Genomic DNA, 17422 nt, shown 5'->3' on the forward strand with positions numbered 1-17422 from the left:
GTGTCTTGCTTAGCTGTCTTTGGAAAGACAGCATGGGGAGAGGTGTGTGTCAAATTTTCGCTATGCTACCACCATGCAACAAGGCAGTGTGCAGCTCGTGGGTTCTGTGTCAAAGTACTCTTGCAGACCACTTGGTGGGAAAAGTTGGGCGACCCTGGGGTAAAGACTGCCTTGTGATACAGAAAGAAATTGCAATTCCTATGGTTCAGTAAAAATGCATAATGCTCAGACTGTACCTGGTTCAAAATTCATCTCAGTAAGAACTGGCTATCTTGAGTTGCCAGCTTCCCCAACGCACCTCCAGCAGGGCTCCTACACCTTTAACAACTGCACAACAGGTGTAAATTCATCAGGAGAAGCTTCCCCCATCACTACTCTTTGTATGCAAGTGTAAGGACAAGAAAATATCTTTACCAACTGATTTTCCTCCAGTCATACAGCCGTTTAGGAACTCAGTAGCCAGGGGGTGCGTTTTTCTAGACACCTGTTGTCCTTCCTTTGCCAGCCCCCTTTATCCATATTTACTAAGAAATAACTTCTTCTTCATTAAATTTGTACACCACCCTTCATCTGTAGATCTGAGCAGTTCATAACATAAAATTACAATATAAAAAACACAAAATATATAATTAAAATAATAACAAAAACAAACTAGTAAGCTTTCTCCTTCCACAATACATTTAAAAGGGCATTAGATGTTAATCAGCCAAAGGCCTGGTTGAAGAGGAACATTTGCTTCGGGCACCTAAAAGTGTAGAAGGTGCCAGCCAAATCTCCCTGGGGAGAGTGTTCCACAAATGGGGAGCCACTGCAGAAAATGCCCGTTCTTCCTGTAGAGGAGGACCATGAAGAAAGTCTCAGAGGATGATCTCAGGGTCTGGGTAGGTTCGTATAGAGAAATGTGGCCCATGAGGTATTGTGGTCCTGAGACATTTAAATAAGGTTACCCCTCCCCAGTGCCTAAGAAACTTATTTTTTGTTACTACTGAGGTTATTGGGGTTTTTTTTAATAGTTACTGATTCCAGCAAGAAACCAGTTTGGTTTCCCTGCTTCACTTACTTTTATTATTATTTGTTTATTTATTCCATTTATATACTGCCCTTCCTCTTAGCTAGTGGGAGCTGTAGTTCAACAACGTCTGGGTTTCCAAGGTGAAGAAAGGCAGTTCTAGCAACTTACATTGGGAACCAACTACAGTATTTGGGATCCGTTTTTCTTATTATTATTTGATCTCCGAAGAGCCGGATTAATGAATAAAAGTAAATAAGGGTTGTGCACCCATGGTTCTCCTCTCCACCACCTCTACATCCTACCCTACGGGGTAGACCAAGCAGATGCGTTACCAGGGGCCCGAGGTGACCCAGCGCGGCTTCTGTCTCCAGCCACGCGGTCCGCCCACTTCCGGTGCCTCTCCTTCCCCCCTCTCTCTATCCTCGGCTCCGTTTCCTGTCCTCCGGCGCCCCGCGACTCTTCTTCCCCACCTCTCTGTGCTCGCCAACATGGCGGCGCTGAGGGCTCTGTCGGCGGCGGCACCGGGCATGTCGCCCGGTGCGGCTGCTTCTCCGCGGCATAGACTACTGCTGGCTTCGCTGCTGTGGCGGCCGGCGGCGGGAGCTCACTCGTGGAAGTGGGGGCGTCCGCCCCGGAGGATATCACAGGTGCGCCGGTGGGACTGAGGCGGGCGAGCGGGCGGAGAGGTGGGCTCGCTCGGTCGCGGGAGGGTTGAGGGGAGGCTGAGGGGCGGGGAACGTCCTGAGGGGACCAAGGTCGGTTATCCCGCGCGGGTAAGACTTCGGGGAGATTGTAGTCGGAGGGTTACGAGGGTGTCCCAAGCGAGAGTCTCCTAAATGCGAAGCTGTGTGTCCCAGCCCTGATGAAGAGGATTAGGTCATTCATGGAGGGTGATAAGGATCAATGCTTTCTTTCCACAGTGGCTATGTCCTTCCTGCACGGCCAGAGGCAGCAATACTTCTGAATACCAGTTGTTAGAAACCTCAGGCGAGGCGAGTCCTGCTTGCGGGTTTCCCCATAATAGGCACCTGCTTAGCTTCTGCGAGAACAGGACTAGGTGGGCTATTGGCCTGATCCAGCAGGCTCCGCTTATGATCTTATGTAAAACCTAGTTCCTAATGTTTCTTATCACACTTGTTTGTGATCAAGGGACAGCAACGAAACTTTCCTCCTCCTCTTTCCTGGAGTGAATTCCAAGTTGTAAGCTCCTCTAGGTAGGGCTCTGGTGCTTTGCAAACTGATAGTGCTCTTTCGTAATGATAATAGTTGCTGCCGGGACCGTCCTGGGCAGCTGTGGATTCTCAAAAGCTGGGCTCGGTGGTAATGTCCCTTTTACTTTTTCCCACATGGTGGAATGTCTGCTGCCTGTGTGGAAATCAAAAGCTGCTGGTGTGAGAGAAAACTTTGCCCTCTGGTCACTTAGATGGCCCAGACCCACACATGGGCTTTATGGGGAGAGGTGCAGTTGTGTATCTGCAGATGTAATAGCAATGTATTGTACAAAAAATAAAATAAATAAAATAACACGGCTCTTTGGGGGCAGACAATCCAGCCATTTGCCATGTCAGTAGACCCCCCCCCCCAAAAAAAAGCCTTATTGAGGATCTTATTGCAAATGTAAAATGTTGGTACTAGTATATAATGCCCAGTGCTTTTTTTCTAGAAAAATAGGTGCTGTATCTCACCATGAAGTTACTGCAGTAAGTGCCACACTTTTTAAAACAAAATAGAGGTGCTGGTACTGCATACCCTTGAGTACTCCCTGAAAAAGCACTGATGATGCCCTACATAGTAATAATCATATTAACATTTTTATTTTGCCCTTCTTCCCAAAGGAGCCCAGGGCGGCAAACACAAACAAGCAATTAAAACATCTTATAATAATTCTAATACAGTGGTACCTCGGGTTACAGACGCTTCAGGTTACTGACTCCGCTAACCCAGAAATAGTACCTCGGGTTAAGAACTTTGCTTCAGGATGAGAACAGAAATCAGGCGGCGGCAAAAGGCATGGCGGCAGTGGGAGGCCCCTTTAGCTAAAGTGGTGCCTCAGGTTAAGAACAGTTTCAGGTTAAGAACGGACCTCCGGAATGAGTTAAGTTCTTAACCCGAGGTACCACTGTACAGACCTAGCCCTGGGAACCATGTTCTTGAAGGGACACTTTTCCCCATGTGTTTTACAATGAGAGGAATATACCTTTCTTGTAATACCACTGCTATGGATGTCTAGGAGGCTGCATATGTGAGATGGGTTTCTCTGTGGTGGACATTTGTCCAGACTTTTGGAAGGTGATGGGTACACGTAGGCTCTGTGATTTTATAATGAATAGGGTTTCATCAGATTTTATATTGTTAGCTCCCCTGGGACCTTTTAGGGAAGAGATTTGGGCTATAAATTTAATAAATACACTCTACATAACCCTGGGTATCTATTCACATAAATTTTAATTATTAAGTGTAGAAGGAGGTTTCCCCTTTAATGGAAACTGACAGGAGACCAATGAAGAAAGAGAAATGTATCAAATAATCCTGTCCATCAAAATTAAAAATGTATCACCTTTTACTTGTTTTTCACATGACATTTACTCTTATCTACTGTGTTATTAGGGAAGCGGGTGGCACTGTGGGTTAAACCACAGAGCCTAGGACTTGCTGATCAGAAGGTTGACGGTTCGAATCCCCGCGACGGGGTGAGCTCCCATTGCTCAGTCCCTGCTCCTGCCAACCTAGCAGTTTGAAAGCACGTCAAAGTGCAAGTAGATAAATAGGTAATGCTCCAGCAGGAAGGTAAACGGTGTTTCCGTGCGCTGCTCTGGTTCGCCAGAAGCGGCTTAGTCATGCTGGCCACATGATACACAAGCTGTACACTGGCTCCCTCAGCCAATAAAGCGAGATGAGCGCCGCAACCCCAGAGTCGTCCATGACTGGACCTAATGGTCAGGGGTCCCTTTACCTTTACTGTGATATTGTTTATTTTAAGAAATAGATCACAAAACAAAAGTACATATAAGGGTCATTCCAAGCCAAATCACCTGATTTTAATACTCAACCGTGCTCTCACGACTCAGATTTTATTCAAAAAAAATTTTTCCTGTAGATACTTATGAGATAACCTCAAATTAAAAAAAATTTTTTTTTTGGTCCAAAATTGGGTGCAGGAGAATTTTTTTAACATTTCAATTTTTGCTTGATTTAGGCTAATGCGATTTCTGTTTAGGAAAAAAACCTCCTGTTCTGCTTATTTTTCAACCAATTGGGCTTATTTGGGTATCAAAATAAAGCTAATTTTTGTCTCTTTCAAAATAAGGTATAAAAATGGTATTAAGTGCAACAGAAAAGGGTCACCGACCATTCATAGTGAATTTTAGTCATTTTATACCTCGGTAGGTTCAATAAGCCATAGCATGCAAACCACAACTAACACATGTATCATTTGAAGTAAATATATATATATATATATATATATATATATATATATATATATATTTGTGTGTGTACAGGTTTAAGGTCTCTTTGAGCCTGAAATAACTCACACATTTGTGAGAATAGTTAAAATTGCACTCTCTTATGTTACACTGTCATCTGATGTTATTTTTACATTATTTCACTGTTAGCTTACCTTTGTAGTGAAAAGTTACATCATACTTTTTTTTCATAGGGCACCCAGCAGCAGTCATTCTTAGTTGGCCAAAAATAGGTTGGTAAAGGATCAGGTGGATGCATGAACTGAACTTTAGCATGAGTGTAATGTAATGCAATATATTTTATGAAGAATACAATGCAGTATCTTTTGTGAAGGATTATTTATTACAACAGCAGTTATAAAGAAGAAACGTGAGACACATAGAAAAAATGAGATATACAAAAATTCTCACCATGTCAGTTAATACTTAGTTGGGTAACCTTTGGCCTTCCCATGGAGTGAAACAAGTTTCTTAGTTCTACAGCTGTAATAATGTGAAACCAAGATTGAATTATTGCCTCTATTAATTGGGTTTTATTGCTGGGTTGCTTCCAACCATCAAGTTTCTTTAGTTGGCTCCATAGATTTTTTATTGAGTTCAGGTATGGGCTATGTATTTTGGGGTATTTTCATTCCCATTAATGACTCAAATTCTGCCCACACTTTTTGCTGTCATACAACCCCAGATCATAACACTAACTGGGTGTTTCACAGTAGGTGTAATGCAAGTAGGATGTAAATCTTCTCCGATTCTCCTCCTTGCATATTTCATGCCATCACTACCAAGCAAGGAGATTTTGGTCTCATCACTCCAAATAACACTGCCCCATTGTTCCACTGTCCAGTTAACATGCACTTTAGCCCAATTTAATCTTTTCAACCTTTGTTTGAGAGATAACAATGACTTTTTCCTTGGAATTCTAGCATTTAGATCATATTCCTGCACTCTGTGCCGAACAATCCTTGCACTCAACTTCACGCCATGTCATCTTGTATACACCCAGATGATTTTCTTCTGTCATGTAGGCACAGTCTCTCAATTCTTCTATCTTCACTTGCTGTTGTGCACCTTTTCCTGCCTTTACCAGTCTGATTCTGTAGTGACTGAGTCTCCTTATACCTCTTCAGAAATTTAGAAATGCCACCTTTGGTTAAGTTTCCACCAGTTTTTCTTCTACTTTCTTCATAACTGTAGCCTTGTTCACTTAGTAGTACTGTTTTACATAGTACTTTCTGGGTGACCAGTCAACTCTTTGCACCATTCCTTTAATTTTATTATGTTTTACAAGCTCAATAAATGAAAGAACAAAAAAACCCCAATCAACTTGATAGCAATCACAAAACACACTGACAAATGTCCTTATTTATGTTGTAATATATAATCCTTCATAAAAGTTATTGCACTACATTCTTCATTAAATTATCTTTCCATTGATATATAATTTTATGATATTACTCCCCAAAAAGTGGTGTTATGAGCCATTATTGCCAAAACAAGATGACACCTGATTGGCTCTCTAAGCACTCCTTTTTCTGGTTATTTGGCTATAACTTTTGGTAGAATACAGATAATGGAACAAACTTCATTGCATTACATTCTTCATTAAATTATCTTTCCATGGATATATAATTTTATGGTATTACTCGAAAAGAAAGTGGTGTTAGGAGCCACCAGACTTTGAAAATACACTTTCTCCAAAAGGTTTCTATAATTTTGGCCACTAGTGTAGAATGCTGCAGCCAGAGTTTTGACTGGTACAGTGGTGCCTCGCAAGACGAAAAGAATCCGTTCCGCGAGTCTTTTCGTCTTGCGAAGCAAGCCCATTGACGGATTAGCGCTATTGGCACTTTAAGGGCTAAAAACGGCTTTTTAAGCCTTGGGGGATTAGCGGTTTTGCTGCTAAAATGCTTTTAGCAGCTTAGCGATTCAGAAAAAGGGGTTTTGGAGCAAAAAAAAAACAACCTCAAAATTTTTCGTCAATTTTCGTCTTGCAAAGCAAGCCCATAGGGAAATTCGTCTTGCGAAGCGCCTCTGCAGACGGAAAACCCTTTTGTCTTGCGGGTTTTCCGTCTTGCGAGGCATTCGTCTTGCGGGGCACCACTGTATAGCTAAGAGAGATCATATTGTTACAAAGGTTGCGTACCACCCCCAATCTCTGCCAAGTTGTAGCAAGATTCCAGAGGGTTCCTGGTGCTCACCCAGTGTTGTGTTTCTCTTCGGAGACCGAGGCACAGCGGAGACTACTGTCCTTAAAAAAGTGGTTTATTTTACACTTATTTACACCTAAAGCCTTCAGTGGAGGGGGCAGAGAACATTATCCCCCAAGAGTGTCCCTGATGGCGTCTTTCAATAGCTTCAAGTGAGTTTGGGTCCAAAGCAGCAGCCAGTCATGGCCCCCAGTCTCTCAGTGCAGCCTCCTCTTGTCAGCATGAGTCCCCCCCCCTTGTTTCCAGAACACCTTGCCAAAAAATACCTCCCCTTCCATCTGTTTGTTCCCATCTTCTCCAGACCTCTGTTTCTTTAAAAAGGACACATTTTTCCTTTGCTTCCTGTAACATCCCCCTCCTAGCTCTGCTATTTCTTCTGCTAACTAACACACAGCTGGGGGAAGGACAGCACCTGCATGGTCAATTGTTCTTTAATGGCCCACCACTTAGTTTTCCTTGTGTTCTTAATGATATCACTACCAGTGGTCTCCTGAACAGGAGAACTGATTCAGCTTGTATTTTAAATCTAACATCTTGCATCTTCCTTTTATTCTCCAAAAATCAGCTAAATTCTACCACATTATTTATTTCTGACATGCACTAACTAGCAGTAATGGATGCCCTTGCACCCCCAAACTCTTTTAACCCAGATCTGTAACAATATTATACCAATTGTCAAATAACTGCATTAGCTACTTATTCACTTTCAAGCCCAATTCAAGAGGCTTAAGTATATCCTTAAAGCCTTAAGCAGCTTGGTACCTGAACACCTGAAGGAGTATCTATCAGTCTGCTCAAACTTTAAGACCAGCGGACAGATCTCTTCTTCACATCCCTCTGTTGGGGAGGCTGAGCTTTCTCTGTGCCACCACCCTGTTTGTGGAATTCCCCCTCCTTACAGATATGTCAGGGGCCAGTACTGTTGTCATTTCAGTGTCATGTGAAGATAGACATGTTTGCTCAGGCTTTTAGATTTTTAATAGGTGAGCATTTTATCCATTAACAAATTCTACATCCCAGAATTCCTGGAAAGTCACAAATGTTTAAAATTGAGTCATAGTTCTTTAAATATGTGGTGTGAATGTGGTCCTAGTCTAGTCATTTCACAGGGTTGCCATTAGGACAGAATGAGTGGGGGTGGGTGGGCTTAGGGAATCATGTACACTAACCTAAGTTCTTTGGAGGGAAGGTGAGTTAAAATATATGGATCCTGTCACTACCATACTCTGCATTTGTGGGTTGATTCAAACAAGTAGATGAGTATCTCAGTCTTGAAAAGAAACTTGAAACAGTTACTACCTCACAAATACTTCATATACCAACATTTACCAATCATTGGTAAAATCAACATTCCAATTTACTAAAGGTTCACTCTCAGGCTCTGTAAGTGACGGTTTCAATAACTGGAACAACTAATTACACCTTTAGCATTCTTGGCACATTCTGTACTCTGAAATGCTTTCCAGAAAGTAAATTATTTGCTCTGGCTGTTTGCAAACTAGTCAGCGTACAATATCCTCTCCAGTTTATCTGCTTTGTAGTACTGCTCGATAGTTTCAACCCTTGTCTATCTGTTTTATTGGCATTTGTTCAGTGATTCTATCCTCCCCTAGCCTCAATTATGAATATTTATTTAGATCAGATTAGTATAAGTTTATAAGTCAAAATTCATAGTTGCAGTTGAATAACTATTTAGGCTTTTAAGAATATTTGTTACATCAAATTATACTCATGGTATAATTAATGACGTTTAATGAATTACTTTGCTTGGGGGAAAAACAGAACGAAAGGAAGTACTACTTCACCTAGCATCACATAAGTAACCCGCAGGCTATATCAGTGGCTGTTCACTGCCTCCAGTATCAGCCTTTGAATACCCATTGATGGAAATCAAAAGTGGTGAGGGTGCTGTTGTGCACATGCCCTGCTTGCATTCTTAGCATAGGCATCTGGCTAGCAACTGTGAAAACAAATGTTGTACAGGATGAACCTTTGGTCAGATCCAGCAGGGCTCCAAATACATCCCCAAATGCATATTTGGGTAAAAAGTGAGTCCTAGCTCTGAAAGCAATGAAGCTGTTGAGTTAGATCAGTGGCTGCTTCCAGATTTTGGAACTCATTCCCAAGAGAAGTTAGACTGGCTTCCATCTTGCACTTCTGCTGGCATGTGAAGTTTTGGAACTGCTTTAAATTAAAGAACTGGTGCCTGTTTTTATTGTAATTATTTGTATGGTTCTTGTTTTTATCTATAAGCTGCCTTGTGCCCCTGTCAGGGAAAAAAGCAGGGTAGTAGTTGTAGTAGTAGTAGTAGTAGTAGTAGTAGTAGTAGTAATAATAGGCTATTTGTGGGGAAAGCGCTGAAGCAAAGTCTTGAGTGCACAGTCCTGTGTGGAGCTGTCCAAATGCTGAGGGTAGGTTCCTTAATAGAAATATAGCATGATTAAACAGATCCCTTTTTACATTTGTCAGGGTATTAAATAATGATGCCAACTTGGCCACATAGTATTATTTCTTGTAGCCTTTCTAGTTTTATGATCATTTATATTTGCTTTCTGCTACCTCACCACTGGTTAATCTTTATCCAAATTAAAGAAATGATGAACTTTTAGAATATGTTCAAGTAAATTAACATAGTTTTTAGCTAATTAACTTATTTTAAATAGAACAGTTGAAACAATAGGCACTGAACTAAGATAAATAGGTGTGCCTATTTTTCTCTCCAAAGTAGCTATAATACTCAAAGTATTGAAAGATTATATGAATATAAGAATATGTCCTTAAATCTGTTTTGGCCAAAGTGTGCAGAAAAATTCTTCAGTTTTGTAAAACAAATTAATCTACCGTATTTTTCGCTCTATAAGACGCACTTTTTCCCCTCCAAAAATGAAGGGGAAATGTGTGTGTGTCCTGTGGAGCGAATGGAGAGCGAGAGGGGTCGATGAGCACCGACCCCTCTCACTCTCCAGGCTTCAGGGATAGCCACCTGAAGTCTTTGGAGCGCAGTGGGAACTCGGGCTGCACTCCAAAGGCTTCGGGTTCCTTTTGCTGAAGCCGGGAGAGCTGCGTCTTGAAGCACGACTGGCGGGGTCTGCGCACTTGCACCAAGGCAGCTTGGCCGGCTGGGTGGGCTGAGGGAACTCTTCGGCTATGCAGACGAAGTGCGGCATCACCGCCTGCTAGCTCGAGCAGATGCCCATCAGCTCCGTGGGCTTGGCGGCGGCGGCAGCCATCAAGCGGGGAAAAGAGAAAAGCAGCAAAAAAGGGAACGTCGAGAAAGAGCACGTGCGCCAGAAAACCAGCACCCCGAAGAGCTCCTTGCGCTTGGGTCTCGCTTTGTGCTGCTGCTTATTCTTCGCTGCCTTGAGGCGTTTCTTTCTAATGCGAGGGAGACCAGGGCGAAAAAGGTGGGAAAGCTGCCGGAGGTGGGGCGAGAGGATGGCTTCTGCCGCTTCGCAGCCGCAAAAGTGAGCTGGGGAGGAGGGTAAATCCTGCTGGTGGTAGCGACTGGCAGAAAGATGCACGTGCTCCGCTGGTGTCCTCATGCCACGCTCTCTCTCTCGCCTGCCCACACAGCAGCATGCTCAGATGACAAGCAATGCCATTTAAAGGCGGTGAGGCCGCTTCCCTTCCACCTGACGACGACGTAGAAGCGCGCTTCCACCGCCCCTCTCCCTCGCCGCCATGGGGGGATTGCTCTTCCAAGGAACGGCAGAAAGCCCCGCCAGCACCCACCGCAGAAACGGCTGGGGGAGGGAGCGAGGGAACCTGAAAGGCGAGGCGGGGGGGGGGCAAGACGAGGGACATGCCAAAACACGTCGCCCCTGCCTGCTGGGGGAGGGGGGTTCCTGGAGAAGAAGCGGCCCCTTTTTTGCAGGGGGAGGCGGCGAAGGCAGCCGGGAAAGCAGACGTGAAATAGCCGCAATGGGATCTCCCGACTTTCTTTTTTTAAAACTTTGAAGCAGCCACAGGGGAAGCATAGAATCATAGAAGTCCGACTTCGATCATAGAATTGTAGAGTTGGAAGGGGTCCCAAGGGTCATCTAGTCCAACCCACTGCAATGCTAGGGGATTTTATTAGCAGCGTTTACGGGGGGGGGGGGTTAAGTGCATGAGTGTGGATTTAAATCCCGCTCCCCACATGGTCTGTTTCCTTCCTCTTTGCAGCCCCAAATTCTGGCTGCTGTTATCCCACCTGCACTGGAGATGATTTTCACACACAAATACGACTTAAGACAGCAAAAAGATCAGTGCAGACATACATTGTGTCGCTTGCAAAGCAGCGCTTAGTTTTGTCAACCCGATTTGGAAGGAAGATGTCTGGTTGGTCTGCGGCTCCGTCGCTTCAGCCCCCCTAACCCTAGCCTTGTGCTGCAAAACGGATCCCCACATCAATTTTCTTGATTCCCCCCCCAAAAAAAAAACTAGGTGCACCCTATGGTCCGGTGCGCCCTATGGAGCGAAAAATATGGTAAATACAGTTTTCATCATCTGTGTGTTTACTGTCATATTAAATATTGCCACGTTCAAGGAATTGAAAGTAATCAGAGGCATAGCAGGAGCATATATATTATGCAGTCTGTCCTTCATTGTTTCCAGGAACATTTCCACAAAAAGTAATAGCATGGTCAAACAGTGTACACTTTGGGATCACTTTGGCAGAACTTCGTTGGCAAGCTTATCATAATAAATAAATAAATTCAGGCACAACAGACACACACAAAACAGTGTCTGAGACCTTTGGAGTATAGGTCCCATATTAGTAGATCATATGCATTAGAACCACTTCATTTACATTTAGTGCTTGTGCAGAAGGATTCTTCAGTGCTTTTGACAAGTGTGGGGGGAAATACGTAGTAAGTTATTCTCATATATTCAACCAATACACAATTAAATACAAATTTAAGTGCTTTCCAGCCCTGTTTAACTTTCATGTTGCAGACATTCACGCTTAAAATACAGTGGTACCTCAGTTTTCGAGCATCTCCATTGACAAACATTTCAGTTTTCGGACACCATAACCCCAGGAATAAATGCTTCCGTTTTTGAACATGCCTCGGAAGTTGAACATGAAACACGGCTTCCATATTGAGTTTTCCGTTTTGAGGCTTCCATTTTGAGTTTTTGGTTTTCAAATGTTTCAGAACTCCGAACTCCGGAATAGATGATGTTGGAAAATTGAGGTACCACTGTATTTTAAATGTTTTGTCTGGTTTGTCTTCAGTTTCTTTGCTCTTTGAGGATAATAGACTAGGGAGCAAAGTAGCCTGGGTTTGTCAAAATAATACTGTCTTTAAGCAATGTAAATATCTCTTACAATAGAGTTATGAGCCACAGTAAAAGAAATAAAGAAAGGACACATTACACACCATAGCTTTTCTGCTAGAACATATTTGACACAGTTGCATCATCTGAAAAATGTGAACTGGACCAGGGTTCTGAAATGCAGACAGCAGCATGGTTAACAACATGTCATCTTATGTGGCATATGATATATATGAAAAATGATTGTTCTGTGATCATGCCCGCAGTCATAGGTTAAGGTCAGTTTGAGAATCCCTGGGTTATATGAGGTTAATATGACAAGTACGCAACTGGCTACCATCCCCTGACCCTAAACCCATTACACATTAGAAACTACCACGAGGATTGATGGGACTTGCCAAGAAATGTGTGTAAAATAAGCATGTAAGAGGGGTATTTACTAGTCAAGGATAATGAACAACGGTCCTACAGTGAGGTAACAAGGAGATCTGCTAACAATGTAATCCATGCTGTTCAGCAGAAAATCCATATATTTGTTGATATCCCAAAGTTTGAGCACAAACACCCAAGAAACAAAGAAAATTCAGAGGGAGTGGAAATTCAGTGTTTGATTGGAAAACCCCCAGATATAATTAAAAGAACAAAAGCAAAGTTCTTATGACTATTATACATTTTTATATTGTTATTTCCAGTAATATAAAGGGGATGGCGCTTGTTTGTTTTTTCCTCTTGGGTGTTTTTCTACCCTTCATCAGGGAGAGATCAATATAGTTGGTTTTTCTTAGGGTCTTACCTGCTAGCCTTTTTAAAGAACTGGCAAGGAACTACCTTGAGACAAGTCCTCTATGTCCTTGTTCACATACCACATTAACCAGAGCATGAAAGAGCAGCATGCTGCTGCTGGGGGACAAGTTTGTCTGACTGGTCAAGTAGAAGCCAAGGTTTGCTCTTGGCTTACTATTTATGGTTTGTTTGGAGAACACAAATCATTAGCCTGGGTTTGGACTACATGACAAGCCAGACCATGGCTTTTTCCCTAGCAGCAGTAGTGAGGAAGGAGTGAAGCACCTGTCAGCACACAAGAAGGTAAGTGTTTGCTGGATCAAAGCAAAGACTCATCTAGTCCAGCATCCTGTTTTCGAAGAGGCTAAGCAGATGCCCATTATGAGAAACCCACAAACAGGTCTTACCTCTCCTGCGGTTTCTAGCTACTGGTATTCAGAAATATTGCTGCCTCTGACCGTGCAAATAGGACATAGCCATTGTCCAGCACCCTGTTCTCACAGTGGACAACCAGATGCCCCAATGGGAAGCCACGAGCAGGACCCAAGTGAAAGAGCTCTTCTCCCCTCTTGTGGTTTATATGCACTGTGGTTTAATGAGATGCGCAAACCAGACCTGGGAGTCAAAATCCCTAGCCTGGGTTTTGTATATAGATCATAGCAAGTACAAGAGCACGAAAATATTCTCTGAAGAAATGAGTTAAGTTAGAAGAGACTTGGCCTTCCAGAACACAAAAGAACACAAGCCTGGTGGAAATACAAGTGAAAGAAGGGGAAGGTTCATTGCCATTTAGCATTTTAAATAGTTAGACTCATTTTATTTTACACCTGCTCCCCAGTCAGTAGTCTTCATATATTCTTTTGTTCCTTTCCAGAAGCAAATGGTCTTTAAGTATGCTAGGATGTACACATGAAATGCTTGGAGTATTATCTGTTCATGGACTTTGTGCTCTTATGTACCAGAGTCTCTTTTATCCTTTTCAGATTCCACCAATATTAAATCAACTCCCATGGCAAAGTTCAGGGAGATCCTGTTCAAGACAACTATTGGATGCTGCAAAGGTAGGATTGAGCTCTTCTGTTAGTGAAGAAAAAAAAAACAACCTGCCTAGACCATCTTCTGATGTATGCCATACATTTTGCTTAATCTGCATAACTTTTATCTTATAACTTAAGAAGAATAATCCTATTCACTGGTTAGGGACTGTTCTTCTTTCATTCTGCACATGCACCATGAACATTATATTAATAATAGGTGCCAAAAAGTATTCACTGGGGGAAATATTCCTTAAACAGGCACCACAACTGAGAAGTCCCTGCCTCCATCCATCTCACCTCAGGCAGCTGAGACAACCAAATAAGAGCTTCTGAGCATAACTCATGTAAATGGGCAGGCTAATGTTGAAATGGGCAATCCTTCAGTTATCCAGGTCCCATACCACTAGCCCATGAGTAGGCAAACCAAGGCCCAAGGGCCAGATCCGGCCCAATTGCCTTCTAAATCCGGCCCACAGACGGTCCGGGAACCAGTGTGTTTTTACATTAGTAGAATGTGTCCTTTTATTTAAAAGGCATCTGTGGGTTATTTGTGGGGCCTGCCTAGTGTTTTTACATGAGTAGAATGTGTGCTTTTATTTAAAATGCACCTCTGAATTTTTTGTGGGGCATAGGAATTCATTCATTCCCCCCCAAAGAAAATATAGTCCGGCCCCCCACAAGGTCTGAGGGAGAGTGGACCAGCCCCTTGCTGAAAAAAATTGCTGACCCCTGCATTAGCCCTTCCATTTGTGATTGGAAATAGGCTAGGATCCTATGGAGGAATTTTGGCAAGGCATGTTCCCACTCACTGTCACAGCCTTGGTTTACAACCATAATCCACTCCAGAGGTCTGTTTGTAAACCAAAACAGGTTGTAACCCAAGGCGTGCTTTCACCAATGAGGCCTTCCAAAAAAATTTGTTCGTAATAAAAAAAAAGGGTTGTAATCAAAAAAAAAAAGGTTGCAAACCGGGACATGCACTTCCGGGTTTGATGTGTTTGTAATCCAAAATGTATGCAAACCAAGGTACCACTGTATTTTGAACTAACTGAAATTTCAAATAGTCTTCAAGGGCAGTCCCATGTAGTGTAAATTACAGTAGTCTAACCTGGAGCATTACCAGAGTTTGAGTAACTGGCTAACCTGTTTCTGTCTAGGAAGGGCTGCAGTTTACGTAAGAGTCCTAACTGGTGAAAGCTTACTACATGCCATAGAGGCCATATGGGCCTCCAGGAATGTAATTGGATTTTATAAACATCCACAAGCTTCAGGGGAAGTGCAGTTTCAACTAGACAAACCACCCAGCAGCAGTACTTTTGTCTTTATCTGGATTGAGTACCAATTTTATTGATCCTTGTCTAGTTCATTATTTATGCTAGTATATTGTACATGATATTGGGACGCGGGTGGCGCTGTGGGTAAAACCTCAGTGCCTAGGGCTTGCCGATCGCATGGTCGGCGGTTCGAATCCCCGTGGCAGGGTGAGCTCCCGTCGTTCGGTCCCAGCTCCTGCCCACCTAGCAGTTCGAAAGCACCCTTAAGTGCAAGTAGATAAATAGGTACCGCTTTATAGCGGGAAGGTAAACAGCGTTTCCGTGTGCTGCGCTGGTGCCGGCTCGCCAGAACAGCTTCGGCACGCTGGCCACGTGACCCGGAAGTGTCTCCGGACAGCGCTGGCCCCCGGCCTCTTAAGTGAGATGGGCGCACAACCCTAGAGTCAGACACGACTGGCCCGTACGGGCAGGGGTACCTTTACCTTTACCTTTATTGTACATGATCCCAATATATTATACAGTCAGTAATACAATTATGCATATCTATGGTGCTACCCTATCTGGAATACAGTGTATAGTTCTTTTCATCTCACCTCAAAAAGGATACCATAGAGATGGAAAAGGCTCAATAAAGGGCAACAAACATGATCAAGGAAATTGAACAACACCCTATGAGGAGGGGTTGCAGCATTTGGGTCTTTATGGTTTAGAGAAAAAACAGATTAGAAGTGACATGACAGAAGTTTATAAAATTATGCATGTCACAGAGAAACTGGATAAAGGAAAGCTTTTCTCCCTCTTTCATGACACTAGCATTTGTGGACATCCAATGAAGCTGAATGTTGGAAGATTCATAACAGATAAAAGGAAGTACTTCATACAGCACATAGTTAAAACTATGGAACACAGGAGGCAGTTATGGCCACCAACTGGATAGGAGCACCATGGAGGACAAGGCTATCAGTGGCTATTAGCCACTGTCAGAGGCAGTATGCCTCTGAATACCAGTTGCTGGGTATCACAGGTGGGCAGAGGACTGTTGCCCAAATAGCACCACCAGGATTGGATGATGCCTGCTTTGCAGGGTGTTGAACTAGATGAATCTTTTGGGTCATTTCCAACTCTGCAATTCTATGATTCTACCCCAAGCTGAGAGTACATATTATACCTAAGCTTTAGAGAGTCTAGCAGTTCCCAAACTACCCTGAACTTTCCTTAAATCCAAAAGGCTTTATTTCCAAAATCTATCAACTGATACTAACCATGCCCACCACTAGTGTTCCTTTTTATGTGTTTGCCCAGGACACTGACCCAGGAAACAGATAAGTGGAACAGAATTTGAAAGTACCCATGCAAGATGACAAGCACCATCAAATTGCTTAGGCTCTATACACAAAACAATGAAAAATTCTGGGAAATGTGGACAGCTCTGCATCTCTTTCCACACCTTGTATAAATGTCCAGTGGCACAAACTTTTATGGCAACTAGATATTTTCCAAATGTGGAACAACACCGGGCTGCCCATAAACAATGATCTCAAAGTATTCTTAATTCAAGCCACTGTCACTCGCTGTCAGCACAAGTAACTCCTGTTCTGTCTACTTTCGTTAGTCAAGATCATATGGGCAAATAGTTGGAAGCATAACCTTCTTCCCTACATGCAGGGATTGGATGAAGATAGTTTTGAGAGAGATTGTGGTGGCTCATAAAGAGGCTTGCCAGGCAAGCTCTACTAAAGGTGAAGCAAACCAATGAGCATTTCTTGCTCTCGTTCTCTTTCTTTTTTACATTGATTATTCAGAGAAGAAACATATGATTAAAATTCTAATGTATTTCTGTGGTCAAAATTCATTTTGTTCTGAAATGCATTTACATACCTCCACTTTGTCATATTGTCCTTCAAGCCTGAGCTGTCGACTAAAACAAATGGAGTAATGTTTGGTCTTGTGTCTTGCTTCCACTTGAAACAATACATAGAGGAGTTACAATCTAATGCTTCATTTTACCTACTTCACAAGTAAAAAAAACAAAAAATCCTTTTAAAATGAAATGATGGAAGAAATAGCATGTTGTAAATGGTAGCTACTTATCTAAACTTACTGGTAGCCTTTAATATTGGGGTCTCATAGCTACATTATAGGGATGCTCATTTTCTGAGCATTTTTAAATCTACGAATGTTTCTTCTGTTTCTACATGATCCTGGCATTTTCATACTGCTGCTAAACACCATGAGACAGCATCAGGGCTGTGCCATTGAGACTGTCCTCTCCGCTCTCAGGGGGACACACCATTCTGCCCTGTGAGAAGGAAAGAGGCAGGCTGGGAGAGGGAGTTGTTTGTGTGTGTTTGGGCTTGCTTCAGAGTGAGTGGGAAAGTTGTAA

The 17422-nt window shown here is 42.9% G+C and overlaps 1 protein-coding gene across 2 annotated transcripts in view; it reads left to right on the plus strand.

The window, feature by feature from the left end:
• The first annotated feature begins 1457 nt into the window (after nucleotides 1–1457).
• ABCB7 (ATP binding cassette subfamily B member 7) overlaps nucleotides 1458–17422 on the plus strand; it is a 51552-nt gene continuing 35587 nt past the window's right edge. Inside the window, exons 1-2 of one of the 2 annotated variants that reach the window (XM_083423590.1) lie at nucleotides 1458–1659; nucleotides 13712–13789. In XM_083423590.1, the coding sequence (XP_083279716.1) occupies nucleotides 1501–1659; nucleotides 13712–13789 (237 nt within the window). In that variant the 5' untranslated portion in view covers nucleotides 1458–1500. The remainder of the gene's footprint in view (nucleotides 1660–13711; nucleotides 13790–17422) is intronic. The other variant, XM_083423589.1, reaches the window with a different exon arrangement.

This window comes from Podarcis tiliguerta, assembly GCF_965153285.1.
Source record: "Podarcis tiliguerta genome assembly, chromosome: Z".
NCBI classification, from domain to species: Eukaryota; Metazoa; Chordata; class Lepidosauria; order Squamata; family Lacertidae; genus Podarcis; species Podarcis tiliguerta.